General features: G+C 38.8%; 1 protein-coding gene across 1 annotated transcript; it reads left to right on the top strand.

Moving 5' to 3' along the window:
• The first annotated feature begins 4,915 nt into the window (after positions 1 to 4,915).
• LOC132158019 (uncharacterized) lies at positions 4,916 to 18,178 on the top strand. The gene is made up of 2 exons (XM_059567265.1): positions 4,916 to 4,999; positions 16,581 to 18,178. The coding sequence occupies exon 2, from the start codon at positions 16,586 to 16,588 to the stop codon at positions 18,035 to 18,037; it is 1,452 nt and encodes a 483-aa protein (XP_059423248.1). The 5' UTR covers positions 4,916 to 4,999; positions 16,581 to 16,585; the 3' UTR covers positions 18,038 to 18,178.
• The last annotated feature ends 706 nt before the right edge of the window (positions 18,179 to 18,884 follow it).

Below are 18,884 nucleotides of genomic sequence, written 5' to 3'. Positions count from 1 at the left end.
ATTAATGAAAAGGAAACCAGCCTTACCGCCTGGACTTTTCCAAAAACAAGATGTATATGCACGGCGCAAGTGGAAGCAAATTCAGTATCTTGCTGACCTATTCTGGAAGCGATGGGTGCGTGAATATTTGCCCTTACTCCAAGAGCGTCAAAAATGGAATCAAGTAAAGAAAAATCTGGCAATTGGCGATGTCGTCCTGATAATAGATGACTCTTCACCAAGAAATTCATGGGTCTTTGGTAGAATCATGAAAGTATTTCCAGATAACGAAGGACTGGTAAGGCGTGTGTTGGTTAAAACTAAGACCAATACATTGGAAAGGCCTGTTGATAAGTTGTGCCTTATCTGTGAAATGGACTGTTAAATACTCTTCAATATCAATGACTGTTTCTATGCCACACAAAGAAATGGACAGTTCAAAATTGATAATGGGCACTTAAAGTTTCTAAAGTGATGTACAATGTAAATATTACTTCAGTTTAGGTAATTGTCAGTCTTCCTGCCTGTCAATTAGGGGCCGGAAATGTAAGAGCCGTATTTCATATTTCAAAATGTATATTTTCATATTTTTATTATGTAAATTTGATACAGTTATTATTTATGTTAATTAGTTATTTCCTGTTGAATATACTTCTTTACATTATAGTTGTTCTTACTGCGCATGTTCGGTAACTTCCATTTTGTAGCACATGTAAGAAAAGTTTGAAGCTCATGCAATAAGTGCAGATGGTCGTGGGAGAACACAAAACTTTTGAACGTTTATCATAGCATAATTGCCTTATGAGTATAGTATCTCTACAAACAAGTTGTTGAGAAGACATCGCTGCACTTGGATTATGCTGTATGTAAGAACGTGATTCTTTGTTGATTTGGAAGAATAAACAGTGATAAACGAACTATGGATTTCAAGTGTGAATCAAGGCAAGAAGATACGCGTCAAAACTTGTGGAATAAATACCACATTCACATGTCCCTTACACAGACTTTGGGGGGACTTGAACTGGTTCGCAATTTTAACCAGCCCAAAGTCAAATTTAGATAACGCCCAAAGTGTTTTAGGGAATTCTTTGAGCACTGGGTGAGTCTCTACTTCCTCTCCTGAGAGAAAGGATGTTGTCATTGTGTCATCAATCACACAGACTGTACATACAGCTTTAACAGCAGTCCCGTGCAAACACATTCGGTGTGCAGACAGTGTTGGATTGTATTCAACCTTTTCCTCTGCCTTCTCCACCCAATTCACATGAAAAATACACATTTTTACAAATAAACCAATGTTTTCCCTATGGTCATTGTTCTTTTTGGACAATGAAAGATGTGGAAGAGAATCAAACAACATTTGCTGTTCATTTTTCAAATCAACAGCAACAGCACATCTATTTTATGTCTTGATTAACCCTTTCAGGTCTGTTGTTTCTATACATGAATTTAATCTTTTCCAAATGATATATGTGCTGAGCAATGTGAGTCAGAGAATGGCATAATTCAGAATTAGGTGAAACTGTCTTTTGCAGCATTGACAAGCTTTTCACATAATTCATCATCTTTCCGTTTACATTTACACTGGTAAATATACAACTGCGATTGTTGGATTGTGGCTAAAGTTTGAATTTGGCACTGGGCCACTTCCCAGTATCACATTAAATCTCTTTTGATTTTGAAGGCAGTTTTCTGACAGTAGTAAAAATTGCTTAAAGTTCATGCCATTCTAATCTTTACATCTCAAAGGTACAGTGAATTTTTCTCTGACCGTATAACTATATGCAGTAGTAGATTAGTAGTAGTAACTAAATTTCCACTTAATTTTGGAATTGGATTTATTTCATCCTTTGTAATTACTGAGGTGACAGCCCTTTCAACTCCATCAACCCATAATCTATGTGGCATTTGTTTATAAGCTAATTTATGTGCCTATGTTCTTGTCGAGAGAACATTTATCATTTTCTAATCTTCCAATGTGATCATGTATAAAAGCAAGCAGTTTTCTTTATTGCTAAGAGCGGAAATATGAGCAAGCATATTTTCTTCGTTGCAGTGAGCAGAAACATGAGCAAGCAGACTTTCTTCATTGCATTGAGCTTTAGAGAAAATGTGTGTGTTTCAGACAGAGTGTGTTTCCAGCTTCCGTTTGGTTTATCAAATGTGCACAGTGAAATTTTTCAATGTCCCCTCTCCACCAGTAAAAGCAAACATCTGGATGAGTCTGAGACAGTCTTTGTCTTCTGCATCTTCTGCGTGATTTTGGTGGTGTTCACTCTGACTGGAAAGTGAGTCTTGATCCGTTGACACAGTGTTTCCACTGCTTGATGATATGCTTCGTTTTGCCTCTTTCAATTCTTTCTCGTTCCATGGTTGAGAGACCATCACAGCTCTATTCAGCCCAGCCACTTGAATCATGGGGAAAGCTCTGACGCGCTCTCCTTTTTCCGCCAGTTTCTTCTCGTTCAGGCTGTCCGGCTGCAGTGACACTCTCTCACGAGCTTTAGATCTGGTGCTGACTCCGGCCATGGAGTATTTCATCATTCCGATGATGTTGCTGGTGGCAGAGCAGACGGTTTGGAAGATGATGATGCTGTCAAAGTTGTGCTTGTCTTTCGTCGGGCGGCAAGGACTGCAGTGCAGATGCAAATGCTCTGGAGGATGGAGGCAGCTGTGGTGGTGGAATCTGGTGCTGCTGTGGCATTTGGCGATGGGGTGAAGCCAGGAGTCCAGATCAAAGTCCACTTTGGCACAGCGCAGTTCTCTAAGGGGATAAAGAGAAGAATTCTGAACAGTATGATCTGTTATTTTATCAGCATTTTCTACAGAAATCATTTATCAGTTCTTTCCTAAATGGCATTGAAATGTATTTCTCAGCTTTAAAAAGTAAAATAAAAATTCCTATGTTTCTGAAACTTGTCTTTTTGCTTGTTTTTCGCCTTTTATATTCTCTTAATTTGTTTTCACATTTTTTTGGAAAACCATAATTCTCTACCCAGGGTATGACTTTCATAATTATTTCCCATTTTTCTTTTTCATGTCTTTGTAAATTGGACTGTCCAAATCATCAAGATCGATCTTAGATTTGACATTTCCAGACCCCGCCCTGCAGTCCTCGACTTTACCTGGAATGCGTCCTCTTTACCTCACACTTGGTCATCCCCACCGTGTGGCTTCGCACTAACTCGCACGAAGTCTTATCACCCCCGTCCTGCTTACCTGCAGGCCCGTTTCCCGTACCCGCTAAAAATCAGTCTCGCGTACCTGCGAAACTATCCTGTTTCAGGTACCGGCTACAAACTGTCTACAGGCAAAACGTACGCGTACCTGTGAAAACTCGTTGCACGTGTATCTGCGAAGCCATGCTATAGCGTGAAAAAAACATTCAGGTACCGGCGACCTGTGGGGTGGCTTGGACTTGCAACATAAGGTCTAGGAATATCAAACCGTAGTTTACCAAATTAGAAACCCAATTTTGTAATTTTTTGAGCCAATCATGTTGCTCAGTGCACATCACATCATAACACATGCACATCTCATGCACATCTCATCGTAGATGCCTGGTTACTCTCAAAAACTGCCCATCCCTGGTACACAGTTTCCCCTCAAATGTTGTTTTTAAACCTAAAGCAGTTGCGTGCACAAGTTACATAAAATAACTCAATGTCCCTATGGACTATATATACTACCTTATTCATTGTATGTTTAAAAAGATACTTAAATGAGATTAATGCAATCAATGCCAAATTAACAAAACTAAAAATTTCCATAACATGCTCAAAATTGTGGAGCAGCCAGTTCCACTGTAAAATAACCTCAGAATCGTTTTTTTTTAAACTTGTTCATTAAAACTATCCAAATCAGGAAACTAATCAGACTTCTAATCACTTTTAGCAACCATGAGGAAGGCAAATGGTTTTAATTTTCTTTAATTTTAAGAAGCTACAAGAATACTTTTTTGTGTGCAAAGAAAACAAACAGAGTTTATTCAACAATTTGTCTTCTCTCCATCAACCTATAGCGCCATTTTGGAGAGTATCACATGCGTAAACAGTGTATTCAATGCATGTACGCAGATACATTGTTTACATTCAGATCAAAATCATGGTAAAAAACAGCTAAAATACAATATTGTTTAGAAGCCTATCTGTGGTTTCATATCTCATAGAAAAATAAGCAAATAGCTGTTAATCGTTAACCACTACACCAATTAACATAACAAATAACACAAATGTTGAGACACTTAACCTTCATTATGATATGAATTTATTATACATAATAACATTTATTATAACTAATGGAAAACATTTTCACCACAATCTTACGATGTAAGTGGCAGTGAAATTAGCCTTACTGTGGTATCATTTCGTGAATCAAAGGCCAGCATATTTTCATGTAATATACATGCTTGCTGAACAGAGCAAATCATCCAGGCCTACCAAAGTTAAAATAATATCCTAAAACAATAACTGTATATTTTGAAATATTTCTATTTTACTCAAGAATAGCTAACACATTTCTGTTGGTTTATATAAGACTCTAAAACATTTCTATAGAATGTAGACCCCTAAGATCAGGGATCCTCAAATCTGGCTCACGAGATCCACTTTAATTTAAGATCCAACCCTGATCAAACTCATCCGAGAATGCTAATCAATGTCTTCAGGATCATTCGAAAATCACAGGTAGATTGATCAGGGTTGGAGCTAAAATCTACAGGAAAGTGGATCTTGAGGATCTCTGCCTTAGATTAACAGGTTATGTATGTCTCCCTGTACTAACCCATCTGACTGATTCTGATCATCAGCTTGTTGGAACAAGTGAGTAGGGACCTGTCAGAACACAGCTCATTTCAGACAGCAATAAAAAAAAATGTTCCCTAAGGTCTATAATGAAGTGAGTCAGGAGGGTGGGGCTAAATTAAGAAATCATTGTATCTGTTCGCTGAGGAAAACCTCTGTTGAAAAGACACAATTTCACATTGTTATACGACCAGCGTGTAGTGATACCATATCTGACGGTAAGATTAGGCTTTTCTGATGTAACTTGACATTTTGTATTTTATATTATATATATATATGTGTGTGTGTGTGTGTGTGTGTTTGTGTGTGTGTGTTTTACAGCGTAACTTTTAAGAAACATCAGTCAATAATTTTTTTCTCAACTTTAATTTGCCCAAATAGACCTAAAATGTGGTCAAATTTTGTAAAGTGCACTCTTTGATCTTGTGTCTTGATATGATCTCATCTCGACTGTTCTTTTCATTTTCCTATTCTTTGCTTGTACTCTGTAATGCCATTGTCCTCTCTTTCTTGGATTGTATTTGTCACCTTTCCTTCGGCCTTTCCTAACGATCCTGATTCTGTCTTGCGTAGTAATTGCTCAATCAGTATGATATTTATGTGGCTTCCTTTGGTCCCTTGCCTGCTATTTAATTTCCTTTTATACTAATATGTTTTAACACCCATAAAAACTGTAAGTCCCAGTATTTGGATTCTGTATAATGTTTATTGTATTTCTAGCAAAGTGTCTGGTCTGCTGTCTAAATGGCTAGATTCTATGCATCTGTATAGATATGGTTATAACTGTGGGTAATGTAACCATTGACTCTTTCTCTACCAGCGTCTTTGAAAAAAGTTGCCAGCCACTGCCAACATTTTTGATAATTTTCACTAAAATTTCATGGACCCCAGAATATTTTGTTGTCTGAATATCTGAACATGCAATATATCAAAATAAGATGTTATATGAGAAACTAACCAGCTGGTCGCACCTCCATTGTTTGAACCATGTTAGTTTAACAACAGGACTCGTTGATGACTTCACACAGGTGGTGGAGTAATAACTTCTGCTTATTGATTGGAGATCTCCAAAATGCTGCTGTAACAAACATCAACTGATGACTACATTTTGCTTTATTTAATGTTAGATTAATTGCAGTTTCCCTCTTACAGTACATATTTTTTCACAGGCACACTCTTCAAAATCTGAGTGAAGAAGGCACACCAATATATATATATATATATCAGACTACTTCTAACCCCAGGTTGAGAGTTATAGTTCCAACTACGTCATTTAGCAATGCTTTTTGTGAATGTTTGTTTGAACTATGGTTTCGAGAGACAACTGAATCATGGAACTATGTTGGTAATAACAAAACTTGTGATTATAGTTCACAACGTGGGAAAAAAAACTGCTGCTGCTTCTGTTTCATTGCAACTTTAAGGGTTGCAACTAAGTATGAAAAATGATAAAAAAGTATATTAAAAGTAGACTATTTAGAAGAAAGGATTGTTCTCCCTGTTGGACAATATTTTAGCAGTTCCATTTAGGCAAAGCAAGGCATGGCATATTTATTTATATAGCACATTTCATACACACCCTTACCAAAAAGTAGTATATTTCAAGTTTATTTGACTAAGTATACTTAACCTGTTAACTGTCACCCCGTCCCGTATACGGGACGCCTACGTTGACTATACTATATTACAATCAAATCTAATCTAATCCTGACAAACTATATATCGTTGGAAAGGTTCAAGACTCCCAAATATATATTTTTCCAATATTATTTGTTAAAAATTATGTAGGAAAAGTAATAGATTAATTTATGACAAGAGTGCACCCTCAGAAATCTACATTACAAAATGAGTTTTGACCTTTGTTTAAAAAAAAGACTTCCTCGTTGCCTTTTTCTCTATCATGTTTTAGAAATCATCAGAAGTTATATATCACTTGAAAACATAAAATCTCAAAATTCATCCTTTAAAACCCATTTTAAAATCAGACATTGCATTACCATGTAAATGGCACATCAAAATCATGTTACAAAATGTTTTCAGTCATGAATTATAAAAATTTAGGTTTGTATCATGCACATTCAAGTCTATCTTCAAAAACGTGAGTGACAGTTAAGGGGTTAAGTAAAGTTCAAGTATATTTTTAATATACTTTATGTATAAAGTATACAAATATCAGTGTTCTAGTAGTATACTTGTAAGTGTACTGTTTCAATACCCCTTGGGACTAAATTGGCCCACTTTCTAGTATATAAAAGTATACTTTTAAGTATACTTTAGTTTTGTCATGAGCCAGATTTGATTACTCTCGTTTTGGGTGTCTTTTCCTCCCCTATTGTTCATCTCTCATTGGGTTCAGCTGTTCCCTATTACCGCTGGCGTTCGTGCACAAGCGCACGCACCTGTTCTTTGTCTTCGCACTGATTGCGCTGCCTAATTCTCCCTGTTCTTTGTTCTTGTCTGTGTCTGGGAATTGTTTAATGTGAGTGTGACGTGCTTCTCGACGTCTCGCTTTACACTAGGGCTGGGACGATAAATCGATGCAGAATCGATTCGTGGATCGATTCTTAGATTTTCAGAATGCATCGCGATTCCTCTGGAATCGATTCTGAGCTTAGACTTTAACAGCAGATGGCGCTCTAATCTGGTTTTTATCTGCACACTCAAATGCTCATGAAGAAGAGTGCTAAAGAGTGCTTGTGCATTCGCGTCATCTAATTTCACTTCATCTTAGAATGCTTTTATGATGCAAGATTAATGTAAACACAGCCCACTGTGAACACCTCTGTAATTCGGGTGTTTCTAAAGCATGCAGTGCCATCTGCTGTTCAAAACTAAGCTCAGAATCGATTCAAGAAAGAATCGCGATGCATCTGGAAAATCTCAGAATCGATGCTGAACCATTTCTCGATTCGCGATGCATCGATTTATTTTCCCAGCCTTACTCCCAGCCAAGCCCCAGAACCGAGAGTGAACAATCCACCAAGATATGCCGGTGAGCCCAATAAATGCAAGGCCTTCCTAACTCAATGTGAAGTTGTCTTTTCTCTCCAACCCACTACTAATGCGACCGACCGTGTGAAAGTTGCATTTGTCATCTCTTTGCTGACAGAAAGAGTGCGAGACTGGGAGGCGGAGGCGGTATTCTGCCAGTCCTTTGCTTCGTTTCGGGAGGAGATGGTAAAGGTCTTTGACTGCTCCGTGAGCGGATGTGAAGCATTATGGACAAGCAGTGGGCTTGTGAAAAGAAGATTCCTTTGAGACTCGAAGACCCTACTCCTGTGTTTTCGTTAGACGGCAGTGAGCTGCCTGGTATACACTTTGTCACAGTACCGGTGAGTCTCACCATCTCGGGCAACCACCAAGAGACTATTTCCTTTTCTATTCTTCGTTCTACCATTGCCCCTATAGTCTTGGGTCATCCTTGGCTCGTTCAACATAATCCTCAAATTAACTGGTTACAAGGAACTATTCAGTTTTGGAATTTTTCTTGTCATATCCAATGTCTCGTATCTGCTGTGTCTCCTGTCCCTTCTGTCTCTGTGATGCAGGAGGAGCCTGGTGATTTGTCCGGAGTGCCAGAGAAGTATCACGATCTGCGGGAGGTCTTCAGTCATTCCCGGGCTGCATCTCTCCCTCTTCACCATCCTTATGACTGCAGTATAGAATTACTTCCTGGTACTACTCCTCCCCACTGCCATTTATACTCTCTGCTGGCCCCGAGCGCGAGTCTCTTGAGAAATATTTATCTGAGGGTCTTGCTGCCGGTACTGTCGTTCCTTCCACCTCTCCCGTGGGTGCAGGGTTTTTTTTTTGTTAAAAAGATGGATGGCTCATTGCGCCCCTGTATTGATTACAGGGGGTTGAATGATATAACAGTTTAGAATCACTACACTTTGCCCCTTATGTCATCCGCTTTTGAGATGCTTCAGGGAGCTCGGATCTTCACCAAGCTAGACCTCTGTAACACTTACCATTTAGTGCGTATTAGGGCGGGAGATGAGTGGAAGATGCCGTTTAATACTCCCCTCGGTCACATTGAGTATCGAATTCTTCCTTTCGGCCTAGTCAATGCACCGGCTGTCTTTCAAGCCTTGGTCAATGACATTCTGAGAGACATGCTCAACATTTTCATTTTCGTATACTTGGATGACATCCTCATCTTTTCGTCACTGGCGGTGCATGTCCAGCATGTTTATCATGTCCTGCAATGCCTACTGGAGAACAAACTTTTTGTTAAGGCTGAGAAGTGCGTGTTTCATGCCCAATCGGTGTCCTTCCTGGGTTCGGTGATCTCTGCTGACGGCATCAGCATGGATCCGGCTAAGATAAGCATGCTGATAGAGTGGCCCATCCCAGATTCTCATATTGCTCTCCAGTGTTTTCTGGGATTTGCTCATTTCTATCGGCATTTTATTGCTAATTTTAGTCACATTGCCACACCTCTAACAACACTCACTTCGTCTAAGAGACATTTTGAATGGACCGAGAGAGCCCAGCGCGCTTTTATTAGACTGAAGGAGCTGTTCACTTCAGCACCATGATATCACCATGGCCACTGTCCTTTCCCGGTGCTCCCCTACTGATAATAAGGTCCATCCTTGCACGTTCTTCTCACACGCCTCTCATCTGCTGAATGAAATTATGACATCGGTAACCACAAGCTTCTTGCTATTCGTTTGGCTTTAGGCAAGTAGCGCCACTGGTTAGAGGGTTCCTCTGATCCATTCATTGTATGGACAGATCATAGAAACCTCGAGTATAGCCGGTCGGCTAAATGGTCGAATGCATGACAGACTCGTTGGGCACTCTTTTTCTGATGTTTTGATTTCACTTTTTCTTACAGACCTGGGTCAAAGAATACTAAGCCTGATGCTCTTTCACGGCAGTATGGCTCCGCTGGGGACGCCTCTTCCTCTGAGCCCATCCTAGTAGCAGGTATTTCTTGGGAAATCGAGAGACAAGTCAAAGCCGACCACTACAGACCGAGTCGCGTAAAAACTGGCCCCACGTTTCATTGGGCCTTTCTCCATAGTCAAAGCTCTTAGTCCTGAGGCCTTCAAGCTCAAATTGCCTCCCAATTTGAGGCGCGTCCACCCAGTTTTCCATGTCTCATGTATTAAGCCGGTTGTTTGTGCTCCCGCCCCCGCCCTGCCCATTGTCCTGCTCTTGTTAAGAGTTCTCCTATTAACAGGGTTAGGAGATTGCTGGACATGCGCCGCCGGGGTCAGGGCTACCAGTATCTCGTCGATTGGGAGGGTTATGGTCCAGAGGAGACCTGAGGACTGGTGTGATATGCTCAGATTTTCTGGTTCTTGTCAGAATCCTGGCAGCAGTGTTCTGGATGAGCTGTAGTTGTCTAATGGTCTTCTTGGGAAGGCCGGTGAGAAGACCATTACAATAGTCCACCCTACTGGTGATAAAGGCATGAACAAGTTTCTCCAAGTCTTGACTGGAAATAAATCATCTAATTCTTGCAATGTTTTTGAGATGATAGTATGCCAATTGACATGACTAATGAAACTAAGGTCTATCCAGAATCACACCAAGATTCCTGACTTGATTTTGAGTTGCTAGAACCCTAGAATCAAGGTATGCATTCACCTTGAGAACTTGAAACTTTGTTTCCAAATACAATGACTTCAGTTTTTATTTCTTGTTTAACTGAAGAAAGTTCTGGCACATCCAACTGTTAATTTAATCAGTGCATTGGCAGAGGGAGTCGATAGCCGCATTTCCACTGTCGGGCCAGTGCGAGCCAGGGCTTAAAACGGGCCGGGCGGGGCTAATAGCCTCGGGCCAGTAGCACCGAGACCAGAGTAGCACAGGGTTTCCACAGTGGAGCCTGAAGCTCCGCTGCACGTCACTAAAACACGCCCTTTACACGCCTCTCAGAACAATGTCACGCAGCCCCTTCATTTCACCAACAAAGAGAAGTTATCAGAAAACCAAGAAATAAGTCACTGGAACATGCGCGATCACAAAACGAATATGATAAAAGCGGCCGTTTGTTTGCATGCTTTGGTAATTATTCAAATTCAAAAGCATCAACGTTTTACTATAGAAGTGATACATTGATCATAACAAATTAATTTATCAGGACTCAAAAAAATTTATTTCTATTTTATTTATTTTTAACGCTTATGAAAATAGCCTGCTTATTCAGTTGAGTCTGTTTCTGTTTATTTGTAGCAGTAGCCTATACTTCACATTTAGAATGAATGATAATATCTCTATTTTTATAAAAGCTCCCGAACATAAAACATTATTATATTTTTATGATAGGCTACGTGGAGATTATGACAGATGAAATATGTTACTAAATAAATACACAATTGTGATAGAGAATAAGAAGCTGTCATCTGATTTCTCCATGTTTACTGTGTAACGTTAATGTTTAGAGTGCATAGTCTTTTACATCGCTTATAAATATTTCTGCCTTGTTTAGTGATTATAATCCACATCGGATCAAGTTATTTCAAACACTCACTGCTGAGTAAGAGTGATTTTTTTAACTCAACTTATTTTCAAAAGTCTTTAATGCTGGTGTTAAAGCTGTTATCTTTCTGAAATGATCTGCGCTGACGATCCCCAGACATGGAGAAACTCCGCCTTTATTCATAACCCCTCCTCTAGCCCCAGCTGGCCCGCTTTGGCCCAAGGTTATCGTCGGGCCAAAAAACCCTGGCCGTTGGCCCCGAGGAAGCCCCAAACAGGCACAATCAAGCACTGGAAGTGACAGTGGAAACGCAACTGTCCCTGGCACGCACTAGCATGCCCGGTTTAAGCTCGACAGTGGAAACACGGTTAATGGGGCTGTAGTCATTTGGAGATAAGGCTAGGTAAATATCGGTGCCATCAGCGTAGCTGTGATAGGCAATTTGGTTCTTTGTCATTATTTGACTTAGTGGGAGCATATACAGGCTAAACTAGAGAATTGAGAATTGAGCCTTGTGGGACTCCACATGTCATGGATATCTACTTAGACTTCTCCTAGACTCACATAATAGCCTCTCCCTTCTAAGTCCTGAACCATTTGAGTACCATCCCAGAAAGCCCGACCCAGTTTTCCAGTCTCTCTAGTGGTATGTTATGATCAACAGTGTCAAATGCAGCACTGAGATTTAGTAGGACCAGCACTGATTATTTGCCAGAATCAGAATTTAAGAAAATATAATTTATTATCTTAATGAGCGCTGTCTCTGTGCTGTGATGCGGTCGGAAACCAGATTGAAAATGGTCCAGGGATCCATTTGGGTTTAAGTACACTCTTAAAACAGATGTGTTAAAAACAACACAACCTGTGTTATATCTTAACACACCTGTGTGTCTAGTTAAGGACAACACATTTTGTGTTACTTTTAACTCAACCAGTGTGTTATTCTTCTTTACACAGGGAGTGTGTTAAAATATTTAACACACTAATGTGTCATAAATCACACAATTTGTGTCATAGATGTGCTATTTGACCAGTTATAATGAACGCAAAACAAAAAAGCTTTTTTAAATTTATTTAAAACTTAACTGCTACATTTTCACAAAGTCAACATCCACATGTCATTTGAATTTCATAAAGACATTTTTAAACAATTTTATATCTCGGATTTACAAAAAGGTTTTCTTTGTAGAAAATCATGTGAAGGTTTTACATCAGCAGCATTTCTCAAATGAATCACTTTCCCAGGAAACATTTTTCCAAACTCAGTGTCAAGCTACAACACGGGATTACATAATTACAACACTACTGGGTTTCCTCAGTATGTTCACAAAATATTGAGTCTTTTCGAGTCAAGTTTATGCAGTTTTAACTTCAGAGAGGCATTGTGGGCCATTCCAGGTTATGAATAACAGTTTAAAAAAAAAAAGAACAAAAACCTTTACGGCAGTATTATGATTTTAATTAAACTGAATGAAGAAAGATAAGTGGTGGGGCTTGATTTTAGTACACCTTAATCTCTAGATTGCAGCAAACTGATGGTTGGAGGGGTGTGGTTAAAATTTGTTTAAAGGATAATGTAAGAGAAGGAACAGAATTTCCAGATTATGACTGTATATATAAATAGCATAGATGAATTTCTCACCATAAGAATAGTATTGTGCGCTAACAACGTAAAAAAAACAAAAAAAAAACATTTTGAACTCATGTGGACAGAATATCTACCAGCCATGTCCCTTATTTGCTGACAAGTCTATTCATACCTAGCTATAAGGAAAAGCCATGCAAAACAAAAGTCCTTACCAAGTATGGCATGTCTAAAAATCGAGGATATTGTCCAAAAATCTCTTTCACTGTTGGGGACTTGTTTGCGACCCATAACCTGTGATTACTGTATGTTGTTTCCATGCCCAATTTGATGGTATTGAGGTTTTCTGGAGATGGTTTCATCCTTTTGATCACAGTCGTCCACTCCCGAGAGGACTCCTCCTCCCCTTCAGCAGGTACCTCCAAATTGATAGACACACCAGAGGAATCACTGAATCGAATACGTTTGCGCTGGTAGCGACACTGATCATCATGAAGTTTCCTCCGTAGATTTCGAAGTCTCATCTCAATAAGTACACTGTGGGAGACTGGGTCATAGAAATGTTCCTGGATGAAAGACGGAGGATAACAATTGTAACTTTTACAAGAACCCATGATTTGTGACAAGCAAACCAGCAGAGTGGATGTACTTTTGGTGTTATTGTAATTGTAATATTGGTAATAAATAAAAAATAAAAACCTAGTCACTAAATTTTAAAATTGATTTGTAACCTGTTAACTAATTAACATACCACACTTACTATTCCAATTTGCATTTATTTAAAGTAGGCTCGATGAGTTTTAATAAGTGCAACTTACAAATCCTTCATTCTCTTCTCCCATTTTGATCTTCAGAGAAGGAAACAGTGTTACCACACTTTCTGCCAACATCCATTTCTCTTCATTACAAGGGTAACTATAAGCAAAACATAGACAAAACATGGAAGAATTACCCAATTCGACATGTGCATAATACATTAAAATAAAATACAGGAACCAAATTCAGTTCAAATTATTAAAAATAAGTGTGTTTTCAAAGAACTCAACATCTATATACGTTATCACATTCACAGTTGTTTTAGTTAATTTCTCAACTGTAAACTTACAATCCACTTTGTTCCACCAACGCACGGACTCCTATCTTGTCAAGGAGCTTTCTTGATGTCTCTGAAAGCATTCCTGAAGCTTCATAATCCTTATATATACTCGAACTATTGCTTTCAATTAGTGCTCGCATTGTGTCCACATCAATTATATTACGTTGATGCTGCAAATATAAAAAGCACAAAGTAGTTCTTATTAGATGAGTTAGTGATTCAGTTACTCAAAGTCACTTATATTGCTCCAGAATGAATCACCAGTTTTGAATAGAACTGATGAATGATTCACACAGTCATAAACATTCACTCACACCTTTTTTTTAAAGGTGTTAAAAAAAGGTTCTGCGCCCTAAACATATTACATTTTATTGAAATATATTTGCTGATATTTATTGAATTAATTTATTGAAAACAAGTGTACAGACTTTTAGTTTCTGTGGAATGTGCAAATAAATTCAAACGGAGTGATAAAAATATTGAAAAGAGTGCTTTTATTTCAGCACTCAGTTATATATACAAACCTTCTGATGACTACTTGGACCAGCTTCATGTGTTCTTTGGTGCAACCTTCGAGAAAAAAAAGGCAGTTAAAATATGTTCATTTTCAATTAAAATGGTACTTCATATTACTTTAACTATTTCTGCCATATATTATGGTAAAACATATTACAAGTAGTGTGGTAGTACGCGGTTCTGAATCCGAATTCCGTATTACAATGGACTCTCGAATTTTTTTTTTCTTTTAAGAGAAGTGCCAAAATCCCAGGGGAGCGCGAGACCCTGAGCACTCCAGGATCTGCGCTTCTCTTAAAAGGATGTTGAAAACAACACAACCTGTGTTGAGGACAACACGTATTGTGTTACTTTTAACTCAACAGTGTGTTATTCCTGCTAATTTTCTACACACCAATGTATTATCAATTACACAATTTGTGTCAATTACGTACACGAAATTACACAAACTGTGTTAAAATATTCAAATGAACACATCCTTTTTGAAATGGAGACGTACTCGAATGTCGAAGTCAATCAAATTTTTACCGTTAACGTTACCTTGATAAATCATGTTATTGTTTAAGGGCATTTAACTAAACATCAATTTCATCAATTTTTTAATGAAAGAAATGCGACAGATAACAATGAAAGTGGTAACGTTACCACTGTGTCAAACCTGTTAAGGAGCTGCAGCGTTTTATCAGACATCATGTCATTTGCAACAAAACAAACAAAGAAAAACAAAACTCGTTAAAAACAAGTTCTCTCCAGAGAATGAGGGACAACCTTTACGAAGTGTATGAGGAGAATTAAAAATCATTTTTGAAGTAACTTAACGTTACAAACGTTAATATCAGACGCGGTTGCTGCCTTGTTCAACACTGCCTCTCGCGTCAACGGAAAATACCCGCAGAGAGTAGAGGTCGCTAACTAAATGCACATTTGACCGTCTAAAAAAATTATAATAAAATACTTTAAAAATGTATATTTTACAATTTCTAATAAAAAAATAACATACCTGATGTGTGCATCCAAGTCATCCACCATCGATGGAAAAAGAGGCGTGAACGTCCTTCTTGAGGTGCGGAGTGACGTTGCAGCAATGTGATTGGATGATAGTTAACACATATTGTGTTGGACACACTGTGTTGTTTCTCTCTCTCTTTCGCTTTTTTTTTTTTACACATGATCAACTTAAAATTACACAAAATGTGTTAAAATAGCCATAACACAAAAAATGTGTTATTAATTAACACATCCTTTTTGAGAGTGTATTTGTTCAGATATGGTGTTATCAAGATTGCTATCAAGAAGGGGTCTTCACCATTTCTAAGAGATCTGCTTCCAAACAGTTAAGCACCCTTTTGAAAAAATATGTGGGAAGTGTGTCAAGATAGCAGGTTGATAATTTAAGGTGCTCTAGTTTTTCTTCTCAAACCTCATAAACAGTAACTTAAACAACACTCACACTATTTTTGCTACTTTTGAGAGACTGACAAGCCCCCCCATCCCCCCCCCCCCCCCCAAGTCAGATTGCCAGTGCAATGCTCTCCGACAGAAAATGCAACAAGTTTGCTTCCTTCTTTTCTGAGAAGATCAATAAGGCGATTAGCACATCCCCAAGTTATGCAGTCTTACAGATTCGACCAGAATATCAAAAAGAAGATACTATGTCTGCTTTTGAAGCAAAATTTTGGAAGAAAAGCTGTGGCTAGTTTCACATTAAAAGCATGAAGGCTGTCTTTATAGATGCTATAGTGAATTTCAAGTTTTGTCTTCTGCCACATCCACTCAGCTTTTCTGCTATTCACTATTTAATGATAATAGTGAAATAGAAATTACACACTTTTGATTTAGTAGGCTACTTGTCCTGTGGTAAAAAGTTTACATTATTGTTGTCTGTCATTGACTTCCCAGCCAACATTTCAAGTTTGGACAATATGGGTTTGAAGTATGTCCATGGGTTCCATGTCAGCCTTATCTGAATTAACCCATAAAAATCTCATTTACGTAGAATATGACTGGGTCTAATCCAGATAGGCCTGACATGGACAGAACCAATGGATAAACCCATTCAAGCTCATAACGTGCCTACATTGGCACCCACCATGAAATGTTGGCTAGGCTGATGTTAATAGCTGATGCATCGCACTATTTGACAAATGTTTCTTAACTTTTTTCCAGAGACCATGAGCCCTGTGATGGAGTCTGTCAAGGGCTTTGTGCTTGGAGCAGTGGCTGGAGGTAGTCTGGGAGCCACGGAGGTACCGCTGAATCGAATAATATCAGAGATCATCTCAGGAGCCCAACTGAAACCTGTTATGTCTGGCATTAAGAGCATCGGGGCTCTTGGACTGGGTGCACTTCTAGGAACTACTGCACTCATCACATCTATGGCATTGATGGTGACGGGGGTCACCGTAGCCGCATCTGTGGCCTTGTGTCTATTGAGATTGAGGAAGAGTGAAGGATGGGTAGCAGCAGGATTGGCCGCGGCTCTCACCATGACTTCAAGCGGTGCAGCACTAGGGGCCATCATTGAAAATCTGAGCAAGAGCTACGGGATGGTCAGCTTGCTCTGGGCTTTGGGAATTTTTACAGTTTTGAAACTATTGATGCACTTCTTTGTCAAGTATATATGCACAGAACGGGAATTCTGTGGATCAGTAGCTGATGCTACTAAGAGAGAACAAGCAAGACTACTTGCTTTGGAAATAGATCTAAGACGGCGGGCTGCATTGGAAATGGAAAAGCGGATTAAGGCCTGCGAGATGAAGAAACCAGAAGAGGATGGTCTGGTTGCTCGAGAGGCCCAGCGAAGAGAAAGAGAAGAAATAAAGAGACAGCAAAGGAAGGCTATTGAGTTGGAAATGCAGCAGAGGACTTCTCGACAACGCCTGCTGAAAGCTGTGGCCACATACATGGAGTTTCTTGCATTTTCTGGCATTCCAATGACTGTGACTGCTTTTGTGACTGCTGTCTTTGGCATCTTTGGCTTTGGAAATTACAGATTTGTTTTTGTTGTCCTGTTAGTCGTGGTGTTATGCATGTCATTTTGGCTCATGAGTTCTCAGCGTTTGAACTTTTGGATGCTTATGGGTTGCATTGGAATGTTTGCCACATTTGCCATTGCCGTGCTGACTGTTCATGCCGGGCAGGAGGTGGCAGGCATGTCTGTCAAAATGCACTTGGCAGGACAAAACATGACCAAGGAGAATACCAGCATCCGTATGACTTATGCATCCTCCGTACAGGCAATATCTGCAGGATTCTTCGTGTCAGAAGTCTGTCAGGTTGGTTTAGGGGCCACAGTTGGTGGTCCAGTGGCAAGAGAGGCAGGAGGAAAGGTGATTTTGGGGGCGTCTTTAACTGCTGCGGTTGTTTTGTCGATAGTTGAAGTGTCGTCGCAGATGCTGGGAGTCGGTGGTAAGGCGGGGGCTTTGCTGGGGGCGGCTGGAGCTGCTGGTGTGTCCATGGGAGGTGCTGCAGCCGTAGCGGCGAAATCGTCCTCATGGGGAGCAACAACAGGAACTACTGCTGGGATGATCTTTGGCTTATTGGTGTTTAGAAAGTGGGACATTATTAACACAGGGCTTCACATATGTGTGGCATACCTGTTTGCCATGACAAATCTTTACTGAAATGCTATGTAACTGCTCTTTTTATTACTACAGTAATAACTTGGTAAGAATCAGCATCAGTAAAATTGAGGTTTTTTTTTTCTTCTTTTTCTTCATTCTTTCTTGTTCTATTCTCACTATATCACATTTTTGTTCTCTATATTTGCTCTCTATATATATATATATATACTGAATATATGTTTTTGTTTATTTTTCATATGTCAGGCTTTTCAGGGTTAAAACAGGATTCTTTTTTTTAATAGGCAAACTTTTTTTAAGTAGTGTAGAAATAAGGGAAAGATAACAACTTTAATCAACAGGATTCTGTAAATTAAGATAATACATATGAACAATAAGTCACTATAGTCGCAGCTGTCAAATATTAACATGTATTTGTCAGAATCTAAATTTTCCACTGAGGTAAATGGTCAGAATGAACAATATGCTGTTATTTTGGTCATTATTGTAAAACAAACACTAGATGCTGTGCATGTGTCTGTGCTTACTGACCTAATTATGTGCTACTTTCTTTCTACTTTATATTTTCTAATTGCCTCTTACCTTTTAAAGGAGATGCAGTGTTTGGACATTTTTACTTTTTATTAAAATACTTTTATTTAATTTGGTCTGCTTTTTGTTATTTTGATATGGTGGTTGGTATAAAACGATATCATTGTTTGTTGGCACATGACCACACTTCTCACACAGGTATAGAATACAAGAAACAGGGGATACAAAAAGTTGTCTGCATTTTCTGGAAATTTTATTTTATTGAGTACTAGAGATTTAAGCTTGGAACAAAAAATTAAATGAATAAATAAAATAAAATAAATGAAAATAAATGACACAAGTTAACACATATGACTTT

This window comes from Carassius carassius, chromosome 15 (genome assembly GCF_963082965.1).
Source record: "Carassius carassius chromosome 15, fCarCar2.1, whole genome shotgun sequence".
NCBI classification, from domain to species: Eukaryota; Metazoa; Chordata; class Actinopteri; order Cypriniformes; family Cyprinidae; genus Carassius; species Carassius carassius.
Note: the sequence above shows the minus strand (reverse complement) of the source record. Positions and strands in the feature narration are given on the sequence as shown.

What these genes read in the sequence shown, in the direction of transcription:
- LOC132158019 (XM_059567265.1), top strand. Translation starts at nt 16,586, where the DNA reads ATGAGCCCTGTGATGGAGTCTGTCAAGGGCTTTGTGCTTGGAGCAGTG.